General features: G+C 37.3%; 1 protein-coding gene across 5 annotated transcripts in view; it reads right to left on the bottom strand.

Annotated features, from left to right (window-relative positions):
• Positions 1-18,349, bottom strand: part of SMG7 (SMG7 nonsense mediated mRNA decay factor) — a 68,048-nt gene that overhangs the window by 5,327 nt on the left and 44,372 nt on the right. For 2 of the 5 annotated variants that reach the window (XM_065887470.1, XM_065887462.1), the window contains exons 8-17: positions 18,123-18,258; positions 13,544-13,706; positions 13,037-13,193; positions 10,193-10,263; positions 8,932-8,992; positions 7,663-7,782; positions 6,342-6,768; positions 4,300-4,444; positions 3,426-3,808; positions 2,403-2,774 (exon numbers count right to left, since the gene is read on the bottom strand). In XM_065887470.1, coding sequence (XP_065743542.1) covers positions 2,403-2,774; positions 3,426-3,808; positions 4,300-4,444; positions 6,342-6,768; positions 7,663-7,782; positions 8,932-8,992; positions 10,193-10,263; positions 13,037-13,193; positions 13,544-13,706; positions 18,123-18,258 — 2,035 coding nt within the window. Of the gene's footprint in view, positions 1-1,477; positions 1,628-2,402; positions 2,775-3,425; positions 3,809-4,299; positions 4,445-6,341; positions 6,769-7,662; positions 7,783-8,931; positions 8,993-10,192; positions 10,264-13,036; positions 13,194-13,543; positions 13,707-18,122; positions 18,259-18,349 lie in introns of all 5 variants that reach the window. The other 3 variants (XM_065887445.1, XM_065887452.1, XM_065887479.1) reach the window with 3 other exon arrangements.

The following is an 18,349-nucleotide window of genomic DNA, read 5'->3' as shown; positions in this document are numbered from 1 at the left end:
AATAGTTGCTGAAGTCAAGCTTACATGTATTGGCCCTAAGAAAGTTATTAGGGGAAAAAAAGCTGAATCTCTGATGCTCACTGTCACTGAACTGTTGGTCAACAAAGCATTTATTAAACACCTGCTACATGCAAGGCACTTTCACACACATCATTAACGATGTTAAATATAAGAAGGGCTACCGTAAGGTTTTTTTAAACATGAAAAAAAATCCACTAAAAGGCCCCCCTCTGCTTGTTCCACCATCAGCTTCATTTCCGACGGAAGGGGCAAGCACAACAGGAACTAAGAGATTAGGAAACTAGTGTACAGAGACGTGCTCCCCTGCCTGTCCCTCAAGCCACCCCAGCAAAAAAAAAGCAGCAAGAAAGGCAAACACACAGAGGCAACAGTTTAGTATCTGGACATTCAACAACCTCTAGGCACTGCCATTGCACTACGCCTGTTCAAGTGTCTTGGGGATCTTTTATTTCTGCTAATTTTAGTGGGGGAAGTGAGAGGTCTCTGTGGCCACTCACTCAGGAAAATTCTTAAGGGAACTTCAAGTGCCAGGGATGGCAGTGTGTCACGAGAGCCATTAAGCAGCTTTCAGTTCTCCTAATACTAAAATCAATGCACTTTAATCTTACGAATGTCTTCTTGCCCCGCGTTTATGGGAAAGAAACAGCGAGAAAGTGGAACTCAAGAATTGTTTTCTGTTTTATTAAGATGGCATGAAGGGAGTGGGGGAAAGACCTCATAGCACACATCTTTCTTACAGTCCCCCCACCTTAGTAAACTATCTAAACAATAGCAATCTTTGAAATGCACACTGGGTTACAGAAGGTTATTTTTAAAAGATACCACTAATCAATTCTTAGACTTTATTTTATGTCATTCTAGTTATTTATCACTGTGTTCACTCACTTATGGTACTCCAACTATGTTTATAAATAGAGGCCTTTTCATCTGCACTCATTCTGCTTATGAATCTGGCTCTGAATTTAGATCAGGGCTCTTAGTTAACCAAACAGAAAAGAACCACATACTGTTCGGTACAATCAATCTAGAATTTTTTTATTCAGTAAAACATCTAGAACATTATTTCATTTCATATTTTGAATACATGAGGAAAAATCTCACTGCTCCTAAACAAGATTAAATGACACCTAAAACTCCTGGGTCCAGGTGGAAGTGATACCTGAAAAGTAAGTTAACTGGCCAGCATCACATTCTGTGTGTGACCAGCCCTGCAGGATGCTTTCTGGATAACATGTAACAAAGCTATAACTATAAGATTTGGGGAAACTATGGAATCAGACATGTTTTGCTATGTTCTACTACCATTTGAAGGTTAGTTTGGGCAATCAGGAAATAAGTTTTAAAATTCTATAAAAAAGGAAAGCCCTAGAAAGAAGAAACCACCTATGCCAAGTACTGCAAAATCTCAGAAAAGAAGTTGAGGTTAGAGCAAGAAGAATTATGTAAAAATACATACAAAGAGGCTTCGTCCAGGAAGAGAGGCGAGAGGCCCCAGCAGAGCTGGGTAAAGATCAGGAGGGTTAGAAAAAATCAGCTCTTCCTCTTCCTCCAAGGCAGCCAGACTCTTTAACAGGTCCGGAGGAAGTAGAGGGGAGCCCTTGGGGTCCTAGTGACAGAAAGGATCACAGTGAGATGCAATAAGGGATGACAAAAGCACAAAGGAGTAGTGGCATGATTGCGGGGGTGAAGGCAACTAAAGTCAAGGAGGAAGAAGTAAGGAATAGTGAGACAGTATTATGCAAAGAGGAAAAGGCTCTGAAACACCAAAGCAAAGTGACACAAGAACAATGGTAGAGAAAGATCGAAACAACAGAAAGAAGCAAAAGTAGTGACAGAGCAGAACATAAAAGGTTAATGTGGGAAGTGAGTAAAACAATGCAACGGAGCAAAGTGATTAGCCTATCTTGTGCTAACAAACAGAGAAACAGCTTTTTTAAAAGTTACAAAAACATACCCGTTTCTCAAGAATAAAAAGCGCAAGTACAGGGGACTCCACCATCAAAGATAACTGGCTTTGTTCCTCTCAGAAAACAATTTGTTTAAATACGCAATAAACCTATTTTTAAACTTAGATGATTCAGCCCAACTGAGAGGAGCTTTGTCTCAGAATTCTCTAACATGCTGTGTTAGAGATTTCTGCACATGATTTCTCTGCCAGACCATCAAAGGTCAAAATCAGGAACAGAATTCTTCAGCTCCCCCAAATCAAGCATACTGTGCAACTGTAAAGAGGAGACCAAAAGCTGCACCCATTTACTCGGCAGCATTCTGCGGCACTAATGAAGCAGAGTGACCTTTATAAACACCTACTTGAGAAATTTAAAGGACATGCATCCCCAGACCTAACTCTGAAGTGCCTGGTGATAGGAAAGGACACACACCTCAAATGGCATCCTGGGCACAGGATCCTGCTCTGGACGGAAGACTCCCGGTGACCGTTTGCCCCTGCGGTCCATGTTGGCTTGCTGTGCCATTACAGCTCTGCTATCAGCCATGCTGTAGGAAGAATCCCAGTAGAATTCTGGGATCTTGACTTCTGAGGAATTATGGTTATATGGCTCCATGGGAAAAGGCTTCATTTTTTTCTCTAGAGGCTGCTGCTGCATTACAGGAGGTTGCAATGACGGCTCAAACAGTTTTATGGGGTCTTGGGTTTGAAGGTAGTAGGGCTGTTTCACAGGCATGATTTTCCCTAATGGGCCTTGAACCTGAGGGGGATTCCACAGCTGTTTGGAGGCATCTGCCTGTTGATACTAAAAAAGAGATGCCTGTCACCAAGATGAGGATAAAATGCAATGTTACTTACACTCAGTACTCAGGAATCACAGAATGAATCTGAGAGATTTTACCACCAACAAAACTCTAGACAATGCAGTTTTGTTTACTCTTTAAGTTTTTCAATACACAGAGCTTTCTGGGAACAGATTAAGGGCACTGAACTCATGTTCTCTTTCAGTTCCATTATTTAAGAGGTTTAACAAATGAGGGTGTGAGTGTGGGTGGGCGTGCACACATTTCTCCTTCTGCTTCAAGTGCTGTGGGATGACAAATTATTTAAGACTGGTATCATTAACACCTCATCAAGATTACGATACTATTTCCCTTCTGTAGTTTAGGTTCAAATAGAGGAAATTATTTACAGAAAATCCTTTTCTATAAAGCTCATAAGTAGTAGCAGCAAAGAATGGTAGTTAAGATCTATTGTCTTTTACAAAAGTAAAAGGGAGAACACCTGAACTTTCCTAAACAGCAAAGAGAAGACTTACGTGTTCCCATAATCATTACAAGTCTAAGCAAGAAGTAGCTGAATGCCTAACTAGTATTTTTAATTAGCCAAACACAGAATAATTTCAACCTTCCCCTCTCCTTACTTCAGCTGGATAGTACACACAACTGTAAATTACCTGCTGGAATCCAGAGTGGTGAGGAGGGCTTTTCCCCAAAGCCGGCACAGCTTTTGTAGGGGATTGTTGCTGCTGAGCTAGAGCCTGAACCTGCAACTGGCTTGTAGACTGTGCTGTTGGCTGAGCTGGTAAAGATGTAAGGGGTTGCTGGGAAGGTGGCTGTGGTTGTTGAGGTCCCTGGTTCATCGGCCCTGGTCCAGAGGGCCGTTGCTGGCTGTAAGGAATGTGGGACTGTTTCCCAGCTTGCACCTGGTTTCCTGCTGGAGAGTGAGCTGTAGGCTGAAGAAAGGTTCCCGGGACAGAAACACCAGCTGGGAAGGTGTAACCTGAGCCCATAGAAAATGCCACAGGAGGGGGGATAACATAGGTTGGGGGCGGGAACCCTTCAAAACAGAAGAACATAGCTTTAGTTCTAAGGAAACTTAGCAAAAGAAAGACAAAAAAATAGTATAGTCATTTTGGGCTGGGGTGGAGAAGAGGTCTTCTAATAAATTATAAAAGACAGGGATCAACCGTCAAGTAAGACTGATCAAGTGTCAATCTTTAACCTGATTTCAAGAATTAAATATAGACTATTGGCTGCTACTTCTATCCACGGAGGTAACTGGAGAATCCTAAAGGCAGTTTCTTAGATGTCATGGTTAGTGACAGGAATTCCTTCATAATAACAAGCATACACTTGTACATAAACTACAGAGAAATGGCTCAAAAAACAATTTCATAAACATTAGGGAAAAGAGAACTAACTCCCTTATACCTTTTAACATTATGGTTTAGTAATGTCACTCAAGAGTCTAAAATTTCTCAGTGGGTTATTAGAAACTCCTACACAGATGGAATTCAGCAGAAGAAACTACAAAACATATATTTTTACCTGGCCGGCTGGGAAGAGGAGGAAAGGCTCCAGGGTGATGAATGGGGATGAACTGGGAGTTACTTGCTTGACTTGGAGCTTGAGTTACAGGTGTTTTCCTGGCTTCAGACACTGGAGTCCTTCTTAATTCTGTCTGGGATTTTACCTATGACCAAGCAGAAGCAAAACTATCTATAATAATCTGAAACGCAAACATGTCAGAAAGCAGCACCTACTCTCAGAAAGTATTTAAACTCCTACTATGTCCCCCCCCCCAAAAAGTATATGCTGCAGTTATTTCACTTCACCTAAATTAAAAATGGGAAAGTCAAATTATTTAATTGCCAAAAAAAGTTATAAGGGCTTAGTTTTACTTGTCTAATTATTTTGCTTTCACAATATCATAAAAGTACGAAATATAGAAAAGACCTGAGAATTCATTTGTTTTACAAACGAGACACCTGATGCCAACAGGTTTAAAAAGCTGCCTATGATCTTAAGCCACTGTTATGGGCCCCATGGCCCTGTATTCTCTTAATGTACATGAATTATGAATGAATAATGACCACTAATCCACAGATAAGACACTTTTGGCCCTCAGTTTAACTTCATCTGGGCAGCTTTAAGGGTATCAGTCAGGCATCCACCCTCTACCCTGCAACCCTACCACCCCCAGAATAAATAAGGATACTTTCAGCAGTAAGAAACAGGCCTGAGATCCTACACATGGAGCTGGAGAGAAGTAGATGCCATATGCACTGCTCAAGTAATGTAAAGATGAGTAAAGTGAGTAAAAATAGGTAGCATTTATAGAAAACTCAGGATGAGGTACAGAGGGCGGTGATACATTGACTACTGTCAGGTTTTCTTTAATCATCAATAGTCAGATTTAAAAAGGATGAGACCAGAAAAGAGATTTTATTTTCCATCTGGACCTTTTGGGGAGGCAGTTTCAGAGGATAGAGCCGGAGCAGGCAGGAAATGCTGAACTCTTTATCCCTAAAACACTGGTCCTGCGGCCTTATAATTCTTTCGTTTTCTTCCTTGCCCTTCCCCAACACCTCTCACTTTCTCTGTGCCTTTCCTCAATTTCTACCATGTTTTTCTCTGTTTCTTCCCCTATTATTAACCTTAAAACAGAACTACTGTGTTCTTATTTCTCCCTTTCCCTGCAAAAAACTGTAAGGGAAATGCACTGAAGGTAATGTTTATTTGCAAGCAGACTTCAAAACTGTAAGATTCCTCATGCCTACTGTAAATAAATACATTTGCCAAAATGTGTTAATAATCAAATGGCTACAAACATTAGCGGTGTTAATAAAACCAGCACAGAGTAAAGACCCTTTTGTTTATATGAAATCATCTGTATCTCCCTGGAAAGGTGTGTGTGTGTGTGTGTGTGTGTGTGTGTGTGTGTGTGTGTGTGTGTGTGTGTGTGTGTGTGTGTGTGTGTGTTTAAAAGAAAAGTCACAAATAACTGAGCAGTGTTTATCCTTTCCCAGCAAGAGACTTGGGTTCTTGCTTTACAAATTCCCATGAGCCAGGATAACACTGAGGTTATATAATGCTACTAGCTGGGGCCAATATAAATGTCAAGGAAAATAGCCTCATCTTTCCCCAAGAATATATTTTATTTTGTATAGTGAATCTGAAAAACAAAAAACAGAAAACCACCGTGTAAGCCTTAATATACTTGGTTCTATGGGATCTATAAAAGAACCCAAATTTTCCACTATAGCATTAATAAATCACAATTATACCTTCCAAAGAAAATGTAAGTCTTTGTGAAATTGATAGCTCTGCAACTGGTTATTCCCAGCCACTTAAACTGGAGAGAACTGACAAAAATCAGGTTGAGATTTTTTTCACTCACATTACAATTCCTGAGAGTCGGTGGAGTACCCATCTACCATAGTTCTTTACATGACCTTACTATGCAGCCTTCTAAGAATGCATTGAAGCTTCCAGAATAGTCAATTCTCAAGGCTTTAGGAACAAAATGAAAAATCTTGCCTTTTGTGTGAGCCTTCCTCTACCTGCTTTATAGTTCAAATACAGCTTACCTGCACTGCCACATTCTGCTTTCCTGTTTCCTGTAACTTTTCTAAGGTGCATTTCTTGGTTTCTGTTTTCCTCTTGTTGTTGTCCTTCTTTCCATCATTCTTAGTTACAGTTATTCCTTTGCTATAGTCCCTTCTCACCTCTTTGGGAGGAAAACTTCTTCCTTGGTCTCTGTTCACTTCTCGTGGCTTAATGTTCTCTTTGAAGGTGACCACTGGTTTCTCTCCTGTGTCACAGTTGTTGCTTAGATTTCGGCCTGTAGACAGCACTGATTTCAGTCCTGGGTTCCCATCCACAGCCAGTGACTCTATGATGGTTGTTTCTTGCAGAATGAGGTTCTCTTTGGCTTCACTGGGGTCTTCCAGTATTAACTCTGGGATTTCTGTGATAAACAACAATTTCCCTACCTCATTTTCACACTGAATCAGCCTAAAAAAGTAAAAATAAATCCACATATGAAAAACACAAATCTAAAAGACAATAACAACTGAACTGTGTATGGGTCCCACAGCCTTAAAATGTGGGAAAGAGCAGGGTATAACGGTGTGGATTCAGGTAACATAAAAAGCAGTTATGTAAACTCAGATTCTCATTATCCCACTGAACATCACCACCACACGTTCCCATGCCCTTTTAACATTCTCTAATAAGTACAGCTACATTTACTCAGCATGTTTTAAGCACAAGACACTAGACTAGGCCCTTGAAGTAGCTATAATTCCTGTTTTATAGGTATGAAAACTGAAGCTCAGAGGTATTATGTTTATTCAAATATGCAACCATGTGAGTGGCTTACAGTATAATATGAACCTGAATACAAAAATGAATATGAAACAGTTACTGACTTTGGAAAGGTTATAATCAACCACAGTGATCCTAAGGACACACACTTGGGGAAGTGGCAGAACTAGACACTGAATTCAAATCTATCTGACTCTAAAACCTATGCCCTGTCTATTACACCAACTACCATACCTGCTTTATATTTAACTAGCACCATCTTGGTCTGTCTTGACTGAAACTGACCACCATGCCCCTGTCAATACAACTCACCATAACTGTGAACATACAATTTAGTTAGATTTATATAGATGTTTATAAATTGGAGAAAAAGCTCATGAAAAACAGTGGCGACAAGGCAAACTCCTCTAAAATAGGCAGTGTAATGAGAGAACAGAGGTTAAATAAAGAGATACGTATGATCACTAGGGTCATAGTTTGATGCTGTGTTACCAACATTTTGACTTAAGAGTTTACAATCAATAGCATTATACCAAGTCTAAAACTCATGTGGGGGCTGTGTGTGTATCCGATGAGGAATACCTTGGCTGATTATCTGCAATCCATTTGCCTATAGAGATCAAGCGCTGCTGTCGTATTTGTCTTTGCTGACCCTCTTTGTCTCCTGTAATACCCTGGTGGCCTTTGGAAAAATCCAAGTTCCTAAAATTGATATAAGCAAATTATAGAAAATTAAACCTAATGAACTGCAATGGCTTCAGATTTTTCCATACAGGTTAGCTATTTAATGTAAGCAACTGCATTTGTTTGAATTTATTTACGCTCCCAAAGACTGTAAATACAATGAAGCAAAGTAGAAAAGACAATATGCAAAATTCACTATATTAATATGATATTTTTACTTATATTTCACTTTCTCACAGAGGAGCTCAAATAAATCACCATCTTTTATTGGGAAAGATTCTTTTATCCTAAGAATAAAGTTTTCATTAACACTAACCTTGCATTATAAGTAACTTACTTCAAATGACCATGGCAATGCTAAGGGTCTCTGAAATGCCTATTCTAACAAATAGTAGTAATCTATACACTTTCAGGTGGCCCAATCTAAATCAGAAAAAATGTATACATATCATAAAGTACATAGAGCAAAGAACTAACTGACGTTAGAAAGGTAAGTCAACCTAAAAAATAAGGATTTTTCAGATTTCTCATTAAGCTATCTTTAAAAAAAAAAGAAGCAGCATCTAAGAATTGCTAGGCAGTAGGTCAGATACTAAGGATACAAAGATAAATGAGAAATAGTCCCTACCTTAAGGAACAAATAATTATGATTTAATCTGAAGAAATAAAAGCTAAACAAAGAATAAGAGAAGCATAATAAAGAAGGGTTAGTTTCTTCCGATAAGCTTTGAAAAGGTTTCACAGAGTTAAGTGATACCTGAGCTGGACCTTGAACAGGTATGGTTAAGTGCTAACAGGTTGGTAAGGGAAGGGCAAACGAGGAAGTGGGAATGTTCTAGGCATAGCATGAACAAAGTTTTGGAGGAATAAATATACAGAGCTATTCAAGTACAGGACATAGTGTATGTATGATATGTGTAAGTACTGGAGGGGAGGAAGGTGAAAGTGGCAGGAAATATGACTGAAAAACTAAGCATTTGGACATTAAGCTTAAAAAGATATTATAACAACTGGGGATGGGTAAATTGAAGTTTTTGTATTAGTAATGGGACATCATCAAGCCTGTACTTTAAAAATATAATTGCTGAAGCAGAGTAGAATGGACTTGATTAGGTTGATTAGGAAGCTTTTTAATATGCTAGGTAAACAGTGATAAAAGCCATCTACCTGAAAGAAGGTCTCAAAGCCAAGAATCCTTGTAACTCGAACTCCTCTGGAAGTGGTGTAGCTACAGAAGGGCAGAAAACAAGATTTGTAAATACCTTAATTAAAATATTGTCATTCAGCAGGATATTACTTCTTAAATTAAAAAAAAAAAAGAGTATTTTTTAGACAGAAAGAAACTATAATGCTCATAGTTCTCTGCTCTTCTTTATAGTAATCTTGATAGAATAACTTACCTGTCAAACCCCTGCATGTTCCTTTGGGCCCTAGACATTGTCCTAATACTCACCTACTACTCATTGCTGAGGAGGATGGGTACAATGTACTTTTTTTCCCCCTAGCAGCCTTAAAGATTCAAAGCCTCGGATCCATTAATCACAATGTTTAGGTTATCTCCTTGTTAACTCAAAGTATTGAATACCAACACTTGGGAGCTTGTAAGAAATACAGAATCTTGGGCATTATCCTAAACCTACTGAGTCATAAACTGCATTTTAACAAGATCCCAGGTGATTCATTTGCAAATATGATGCTTGAGGGGCACTGATGTAATGGAAGAAAAATAATCAGAAAGGAGTCAACTACGGATTGTTCAGTGCAGGATTATTTATAATGGGGAAATTTTTTAAGCAAATGGACAACGATAAAATAAATTATGGCAGAGCCACAGGACGGAATATTAAGCAGCCTGTAAAAATCATGTTCCAAAATGTTTAAATGACAAAGGAAAAGGCTAACAATGTAGTGTTAAATTATAAAGCAGGTACAAAGTTGTATCTGATATCAATCACATGCAGGTTGTGTGTACGTACACATAAGTAAAAGCCACAAAGAAAATACACTATCATGTGAATAGTACAGAAAGTATCTCTGTATGAGAGAATTAAGGGTGACTTATGTTTGTATGTCCCAAATGTTCTATGATAAGCAAGTATTACTTTGAAAGAATAATGTTGTTCACATTAGTTCCTTAAAAAAAACTACTAAGAGTGAGGAGGAAAGGAAGATGGAAAGAATCTGAAGGTACTACACTCTCTGGACTCCTATGCAAATGTAGCTAAACAGGAGAATAAGCTGCTGAGAGAACTGGAAGAACATTACCTCTATTTCCACCCACTTAATCAATATAGAGCTCAAAGTCACTTCTGAGTTACTACATTTAAAGTCAAACACTTAAGAACAAAACCCTGTTTTTCTCTGGCGTTAAGCCCACTATTAGTGATGGAGAACAATGTCAGTGACACAAGGTTAAGGTAGCCCTTACCATTAGTACTTGAAAGATCCTCTTCATGGGGATGGAAACTATTCAGAAGAGAAATTAGCCAAGGCCAAATGCTGTAAATTAAACAGATAGTTCAGACTTTATTCTTGCATGAAAAACCAGAACACTAATAAGCCATGAAAGTGTTACCTATAGGAACGTGACTATGTATTTTTCCCTTGCTTCAGCATTTTAAAGGCTGTATGATTTCCTAAAACATATTTCCAAATGTGTCTAGATAAGATACACCAAAAGGGCCAAATTTCCATGATAGAGACCTACTACTGCAGATCGTTTCCCAGGCTCCTAATTTTAACAATTAGCAAAATTAACTTGTCAGTTTTAAACATTGGTATTTACTGAGAAAACTTTGACCAGAGAAATAGCACATTATGTTTTTATAGTTTTCACATACATTATCAGTTGTGGAACCCATTACTAGTTTTTAATCTGTGATGGGGGTGTGGTTACATCATAGTCAAATCACATTCTCTGTTCAAAGTGATGACTATGCCTTTTTATGATACAACAAAATCCACACATTGCTGTAATATCCTTACCTCTGTTTCCTAATACAAAATTTTTGCCAAAGTTTGCAAAATATTAAAAAATATTCTTAATATTTAGTTAAAATATTAAAAATAATCACGATCTACTGAAGGTAACATTAAGGTTTTCTTGAAATATTTAACAACCAATGTTGGTGAAAAGTTGGTTTTAAAAAAAGAAAGCCCAAGGTGAGTTGCCCAGGATAGAGAAATTGGATGTGCATCACCACATCACAGAAAAAACCTGGAAGCTGACAACTATTTGACAGTTTTACACTTTGATATATGGGAATATGCTGCTTAAAAAAATATAAATGAATAATATAGAAAAAATATATAAGGAAATAAACACTGAAGAATAAATGTCTGCTACAAGTCTTTGGGGACGTAACGAATTACGAGACAGTTGAAAAAGAAGGTTAATAACCCAAAAAAGAATGTTAGACTAGAACAACGTCTTTATGCAACAAATATGAGATCTCAAGAAACAGACTATAGAAAAAGAGTGTGGGAAATGATTTAATGATATATTGCTTTACCCCACTGTGGGTTACTTAAGTCTGACTTTGCTTTCTACAAAGGAAAAAAATACATCACTATTTCATGCATTTGTTAGCTTAAGATAACATGCTCTCAAAAAAAGTACAGAGGAAAACAAGTTCTAGAAATTGTAAAGGCCCAAAAGCAAGAAACTGAAGGTTATTTGAATATATATAAAACTTTGAGTTCACAAAGAGGAATTGTATTTTTCATCATTTAAAAGATATAAATGAAGATTATTACACCTTGATATATCAGACATATAAGGAAAATCTTCAGTTTTGGAGAAATACCCCACACTAGCCTAAAATGAGTAGTAACATAATTTAAGACAGAATGAAATACCTGCAAGGCCATAATTCTAAAGATCCCAACAAATCTAAGAGAAGGAATGGGGAAGAGAAAATGATAGGGAAGAAAAAGGAAAAATGTTTGTAAATAAACTATTCCTTCTGGCTGAATATCCTTTGCAACGATAAGAAATGGGAATGCACCGGCAGTTCCCTGGTGGTCTAGTGGTTAGGACTCGGCGCATGGCCTGGGTTCAGTCCCTGGCCAGGGAACTGAGATCCTGTAAGCTGTGTGGCTTGGCCAAAATAAAATTAAAAAGAGAAAGGGAAAAAAAAAAAAGAAAAAAAGAAAGAAATGGGAATGCACAGAATGGGCCTAAAAGATCACTGTATAGGAACAAAAAACTGAATAAAAATATCAAAGCTTCTTTCACAGCATTACTGATATAAGTTACTGAACCAAACACAAGTTCTAAAGTACACACGGGAAGGAAAAATGTATACCTCTGGTCGAGAAATGAAAACCCAGTGCAAGAAAGCAATGTCTAAAAATATGTATGACTTACTAATACCTACATTGGCACAGAAAGGAGATGTGTAGTATGCTGTACTATGTTGCTAAACTCCATTCATGACAATGTCAAAAATGAAGGTGCTTAAAGTTAGGTTTGAGGGGAAAAGAGGAAAGAGAAGTATGCAGTAAGAGGGATCACAGGGTCTTAAACGTGGCTTGGACATTTTCTAGGTTGTGACCTTGGTCAATGTGTAGATACTGGAACACAAAGCAGATATTTCAGAGACTCTCCTAATATCCACCATCAAAATATGCAGGGGAAAAAAATATATGCAGGGGAGGAACTTCCCACTCACTGCAAAGCCTTACTGGAAATATTTATTCCTATAATCAAAGGTACACTGAAAGCTTTCATTTGTCACTGTAAAATGAATAGTTCCTAAGAACTGTCAGAATTATTCTGAGTAGAAATTACAGAGAAAATAGTGAGAGCCAAAATAACTTCCAATCTTCTATGCTTAAAACAAATATAACTCAAATCGGGTGTTACTAAAAGGCAACAAACAGCTTATGTACAGAAAAGAATGGAAGAAGTAAAAATCTCTTCCCTTCAACTCCTAAGCATAAAATTGGGGCATATTATAACGAATAAGAAACAAACTGGTTTTATTTCTATTTCATTTTGAAATGTGAAAAATGCCTTTTCCCCAGGATGGCAACCAGGAACAGGGGGAGCACACAGGGAGTCAGAAATCCTTAAGATTGTGCCTCACATGAAGAATTCAAACAAATAAATAAAAAGCATACAAAGAAGTCTTCAGTTCAATTTCTAGAGAGTAGGTGGAAAATACAAAGTCTTCCATTATTCCAATACTGTTTTAGAAGGCAGTTTCTACATATCTGAATATCAAACAAACAAAGCACACAAGCTAACATGAAACTCTGAGACACTTACTACTGTCTTTCATCCACCACTGCCTCCTGAAAGACCCTGGGTCTGAGTCTCAGCCAGTCCATGGAGACCTTGACTGCAGGTAGGGGATAGGCATTGTAGGATTCCTCCTGAGACTTGTTCTGGAGAGGACACTTGCACAGGATGCCAAGAAAAGACACTGAAAGAAAAAATGTGTTCAGAGAGCATAAGATATTTGAAATTGTGTACCAGTCCGAATTAAAATATTATTATGAGCCTCCTGCTGTACCCTACTTAATACTTAAAATATCTTACAGCTTCTTTCTAAAAAGGCATTTTCTTTCCTATGTTAAAAATGTTATAGATACAGTTGATGAGGGGGTGTCAGGAGATAAAAGGACAGAACTTAGGGTTTAGGCCTCCTGATTCGATACTAAGAAATGTAGGACACTTTTTAATGTTACTAATGCTTTGTTATAATAATGAAAATGCCTAAGATCATGCTTTCCAAAGAAGATGGCACAGAAAGTTAAATGCTTTAATACTCACTAAAGAGGGCCAGCAACTGTGTCCAACACAGCTGCTCATCTTGGCTATAACTATGCTGTTCCGTTTCATTGCTAAAGTCACGAAGGTGATGAAGTTGAAACAGGTTAATGACAGTGACGTGAACTAACTGCTGAGAGTTGAAAGCTTTTTGGAATAGCAGCCTCTGTAAAAGAAGACAGGAATACTGAATATATTATCAAGAACAGAAGCCATCTTTGACACAAGAATTAAACTGGCAGTCTGCATTTAAAGCCACAAAGGTAACATTTATAGATGAGTATTTTAATTGAGTCTGACATGGTCTGATGTTTCTCATGTTGACTTTTTGCCTTGAAAGGATTAAACCCAGACACCACAGAGCTGTTTGAGCTGTTTTTTTTTTAAACAATACTTTTTTCCATGAGAAACTATACATTTTATAATTTTAAAAACACATTTACTTATTTATTTATGGCTGTATTGGGTCTTCATTGCTGCGCATGGGCTTTCTCTAGTTGCAGTGAGGGCTACTCTTCATGGTAGTGCATGGGCTTCCCATTGTGGTGGCTTCTCTTGTTGCGGAGCACGGGCTCTAGGCGTGAGGGCTTCAGTAGTTGTGTCACATGGGCTCAGTAGTTGTGGTGCATGGGCTTAGTTGCTCCGCAGCATGTGGGATCTTCCCAGACCAGGGCTCGAACCTGTGTCCCCTGCATTGGCAGGTGGACTCTTAACCACTGCATCACCAGGCAAGTCCCTGTATATTTTTTTAATATGATCTGAGACAAACATTCTAGGGGACTATCAATAAATTTATACATCTTAATCCATTAGAAGCTGTTTTATAAGAGATGCAAACATACTAAAATATTAAACTGGGACCAATGACTAGAAAGTAGGTGCACAGAGTGAAAATCAAAATTTCAAATAAAAAGACTCAAAAAATATGTTTTGAACTCTTGGCACATAATAGGTGACTTAAAGAATTTGTCATAAGATTTACTCTTTCAAAGGCTTGACACATTTAAAGAAACTTATTTATTTATTTATTTATTTATTTTTTAACTTATTTATTTTTAATATTTTTTTATTTATTTAATTTTTGGCCCTGTCAGGTCTTAGTTGCAGCATGCGGGATCTTTTGTCGCGGTGTGCAGGCTTCTTTCTAGTTGTGGTGCGCAGGCTCCACAATGTACAGACTCACTAGTTGCAGCACGTGCGCTTAGCTGCCCTGAGGCATTGTGGGATCTCAGTTTCCCAACCAGGGGTTGAACCCACGTCCGCTGCATTGGAAGGCGGATTCTTAACCACTGGACCACCAGGGAAGTCCCAAAAGAACTTATTTATAAATGAGAGAGACAGCAAGAACATATCTGGAACACAGGGTAAATGGTAAACTAAAGCAATCATTAACAAGTGTTATAGGTGCTTCAACGAATTATTACACTTACATTTTCCCCCTATTAGAGAAGCATGGTCTTCATAATCAAATTTCTTTTACTTAATAACTAGGTGTTCACAGTGACCTGCTAATAAGCACTATACGGAAAAATTCACCTACATGCTCTCAGTTAGCCTTAACTTCATCACCCTCCTACCTTAATATCTACAGAAATTTAGATTACTCCCATATAAAATATTTTTCAAACACAAGTTCCTAACAAAGTTGATAGCTATTAGAGATAATACCTGGCTTTGCCCTACACTTTAGCATAGCCAAGTATTCTCCCTCCCCAGGGAAAATTTTTGGAGAAAGTGGGCAATTCACTGTCACTAGCCTTATGGTGGGAAATAGAAAACTACTTACAGTTCTACCAGCAGTGACAAGAGATCCTACCATCTCAGAAATTTACAGCTGCCTTTGTTTAGCCTATTCTGAGATTTTTTTTTTTTTACATAAAGAATCTGAAATATCCAGAATAAGTTCTATAATTCTATTAATAAGACCTTTCACGTTATCATTGGAAAACAATACAATTCTACTTTTCTTTAACTCTGTTCTATCATCTCTCTGTTTCCTTGTCATCTGTCTTTCCAGTATATACATCAAGAATGCTCACTCCTTTTCTAAAGATATCGACCATTTTTCTTTCCTCTCCTCTACTCCGAATGTCCTGAAATGCTATCTCTTCTCCAGAGTTCTCCCACAAAACTTCTCCTTCAATCTCTACATCCAACCTTATAGATCAAGCTGATCGTTTACAGAAATGCATAATATTAGCATGAGAATATTAATTTGTATTTTTCAAAAAGCATTTTTTCCTGTAAGTATAGTTTATAGCAATGTATCCCTTGTATCTATAAATCCACTGGCATTTATTTTAGAAGGTGATGTCCTACCGAACAAATCCTAGCCCTTTAAAAAAATTTTTCTTCTGTGTATGCACAGAAACATTAAAGCATATGAGTGCAGCCTAGTACTAGCAAATGATAATGTAAGTTCATGAACACACAGACTTTGTCTTGTTCTCCCCTGTATATCTCTAAGAGCTTCAGAAAAGTACACAGTAGACAGTAGGTACTCAAACACTTAGTGAAGGAATAACCCAGACCTTTAGAAGTAAATATGTAATTATTCAGTTGTAATTTCGTAACATTTGGATTGTATTTTAGTAAACAAGAGGAGTTCCCTGGGAACAAAATCAAACCGGAACTGACTTATTGCTCCTCAAAGACACTTTCAACAGCAGTTGAGGAATATACTGAACTAAATACCATTAAGAAACAGCACACATTTAACAGATAGAAAAAGCCTTGTATCTCAATTCCTAAATCCCAGGCCTTAAGTCCTTCAACGAACCTCAAGTTGGTACACGTTTCTGCTTAGTAGCTAAAGACTTGCTAGTTAGACAGATACACTGATGTTGACATGTGGATAATACTAATTATCTATAGAGGCTTTAGAAATACTTACTCAACTATACTAAAATTTCACTCCAACAACTTTCTTCTGACATTTCAGTACTGGGTGAGGTTTAAAATAGATCTGCCTCATACTATGTTTAACTTCAGAGTGTTGGAATGATATTTCAAAGTGTATTTTAGCAACTGCCCACATACACCCACCAGAACTTCACATTCAGAAATATATCTGAAGAGAGTATTAGTATTTGAGGTTGAACCAAATACAAAATTGACTAGATTCTATACAAGAATAACTTACATAGAGAAGATCTCACTAAGGTAGGTCCCCCCTTCCTCCCCATTTAGGGAGTGTATCTTTCACAGAACCAGAGCTGGAAGCAAGATCAAAACGTCATCTGGTCCAACTCCCTGCTAGTTAATCAGACTGCATCTAAACCATCCAAGAAAGATGGCTGTCAATCCGACTCTTAATCTCTCAAAAGAGAGACCCCCCTCAGTAACCCCCTACAGTCTTTATTTAAATTTTAAGATTTTATTTCTGACCTCAGGAAGACAAAGGTGAGTTATTTTAAAATAATCCTTCATAGAACTGAAAACTTATAATGAAACTATTTAGCCTTGTTTGTTCTTTCTAGGCTGAACAGCCTAGGGCTTTAAAAAGTTGGTTGTTTCTTTCATGTACCCAACTCTATAAATCATGGGCTAAATTTAAATAGGTCACTAAGAGAAGCGAAGAACAGAAGGGGACTCTAGAAGCTTATTTTAAAACAAACTATGTCTATTATAGTTATTTAGTATGATCTCTTACACATAAAAAGTATCAACTAAAAATGACTATCTGTAAAAACTATTTCACACTGACTATATTTGGCTAATTTATTATCTCAACTGTCTAAGTTCAACAATCTCTGGAATGTGAAACTTTTGTAATACTTATAAAACTGTAAAGTAGTTACAGACAATTCCCCAAGTGTATAGATACTCAGAAGTAACCAAGAAATATAAAATGTTCTTTGAGACTGTCTTGTTTACTGTTGATTCTAGTGACTAAAACAGTGACTGATACATACTAGTCAAATATTTGTTGAATAAATGAACTAAAAATAAAATTAATACTTAATTTTGACTCCTCCAACATTATATAAATTATACTACATTTAAACTGCCAATTTAATATACTGGTAAAAAATTATTTTCATATATATAAATAGAACAAAGGTTACTTAATTTTATCTCCTTATACAAATTAGTACAACATATTCCTGTTGAATGAAACTCTCATTACATTCCTGCAATCAACCACAAACTCTGACAGATCAAAGCACAATGAGAACAATGCGCTCGGTTTGCAGAATGGGATTACTATCTATGAAGAAGGTAACAGAATCATATCTAAATACAGAAACCATCAAATGTAGGACTTCCAAAACTGAGAAAAGAAAGGTGCTTGGTCTGAGAAGGAAGGAGGAAAAACTGTTTTTTCCCACTATGATATTTTCTGCCAAATGATATTTTCAGCTACTTAGTGAAAACACTGCTGCTGTATTTCTTTATATAGACAGCACCTCAGTTTAAACTGAAGGAATGCTGTATGCAAGAATTTCACATGCTTTAAATTTAGTTTTTATCAACAGTTTGCAATTAAGTAATGACATAAAAAGTGGGAGTAAGCCTCCTCCAAATCTTACGCTTCCTCATTTAGACAAGACAAAAAATTCTCTATTTAAAAAAATCTAACCTTAAACTGTTCTTCCAATTTCTCTCGAAGAGGGCTCAACTTTTCCAAGCTCTTACTCAGGTACACATGACCATGGAACTTAATAAAGGCCTTGATGAAGTCAGAAACACCCCATTTGGTTTTCACCTCATCCCGGCTGAAACGAAAGAAAAACTTCCATGAATCTTAAGCAACAAAATGGCGAAAACCTCTTACAGGAGACTTCGATTTGCAAAAACACATTACTT

The sequence above is a fragment of the Phocoena phocoena genome, chromosome 1 (genome assembly GCF_963924675.1).
Source record: "Phocoena phocoena chromosome 1, mPhoPho1.1, whole genome shotgun sequence".
Lineage (NCBI taxonomy): Eukaryota > Metazoa > Chordata > Mammalia > Artiodactyla > Phocoenidae > Phocoena > Phocoena phocoena.
Note: the sequence above shows the minus strand (reverse complement) of the source record. Positions and strands in the feature narration are given on the sequence as shown.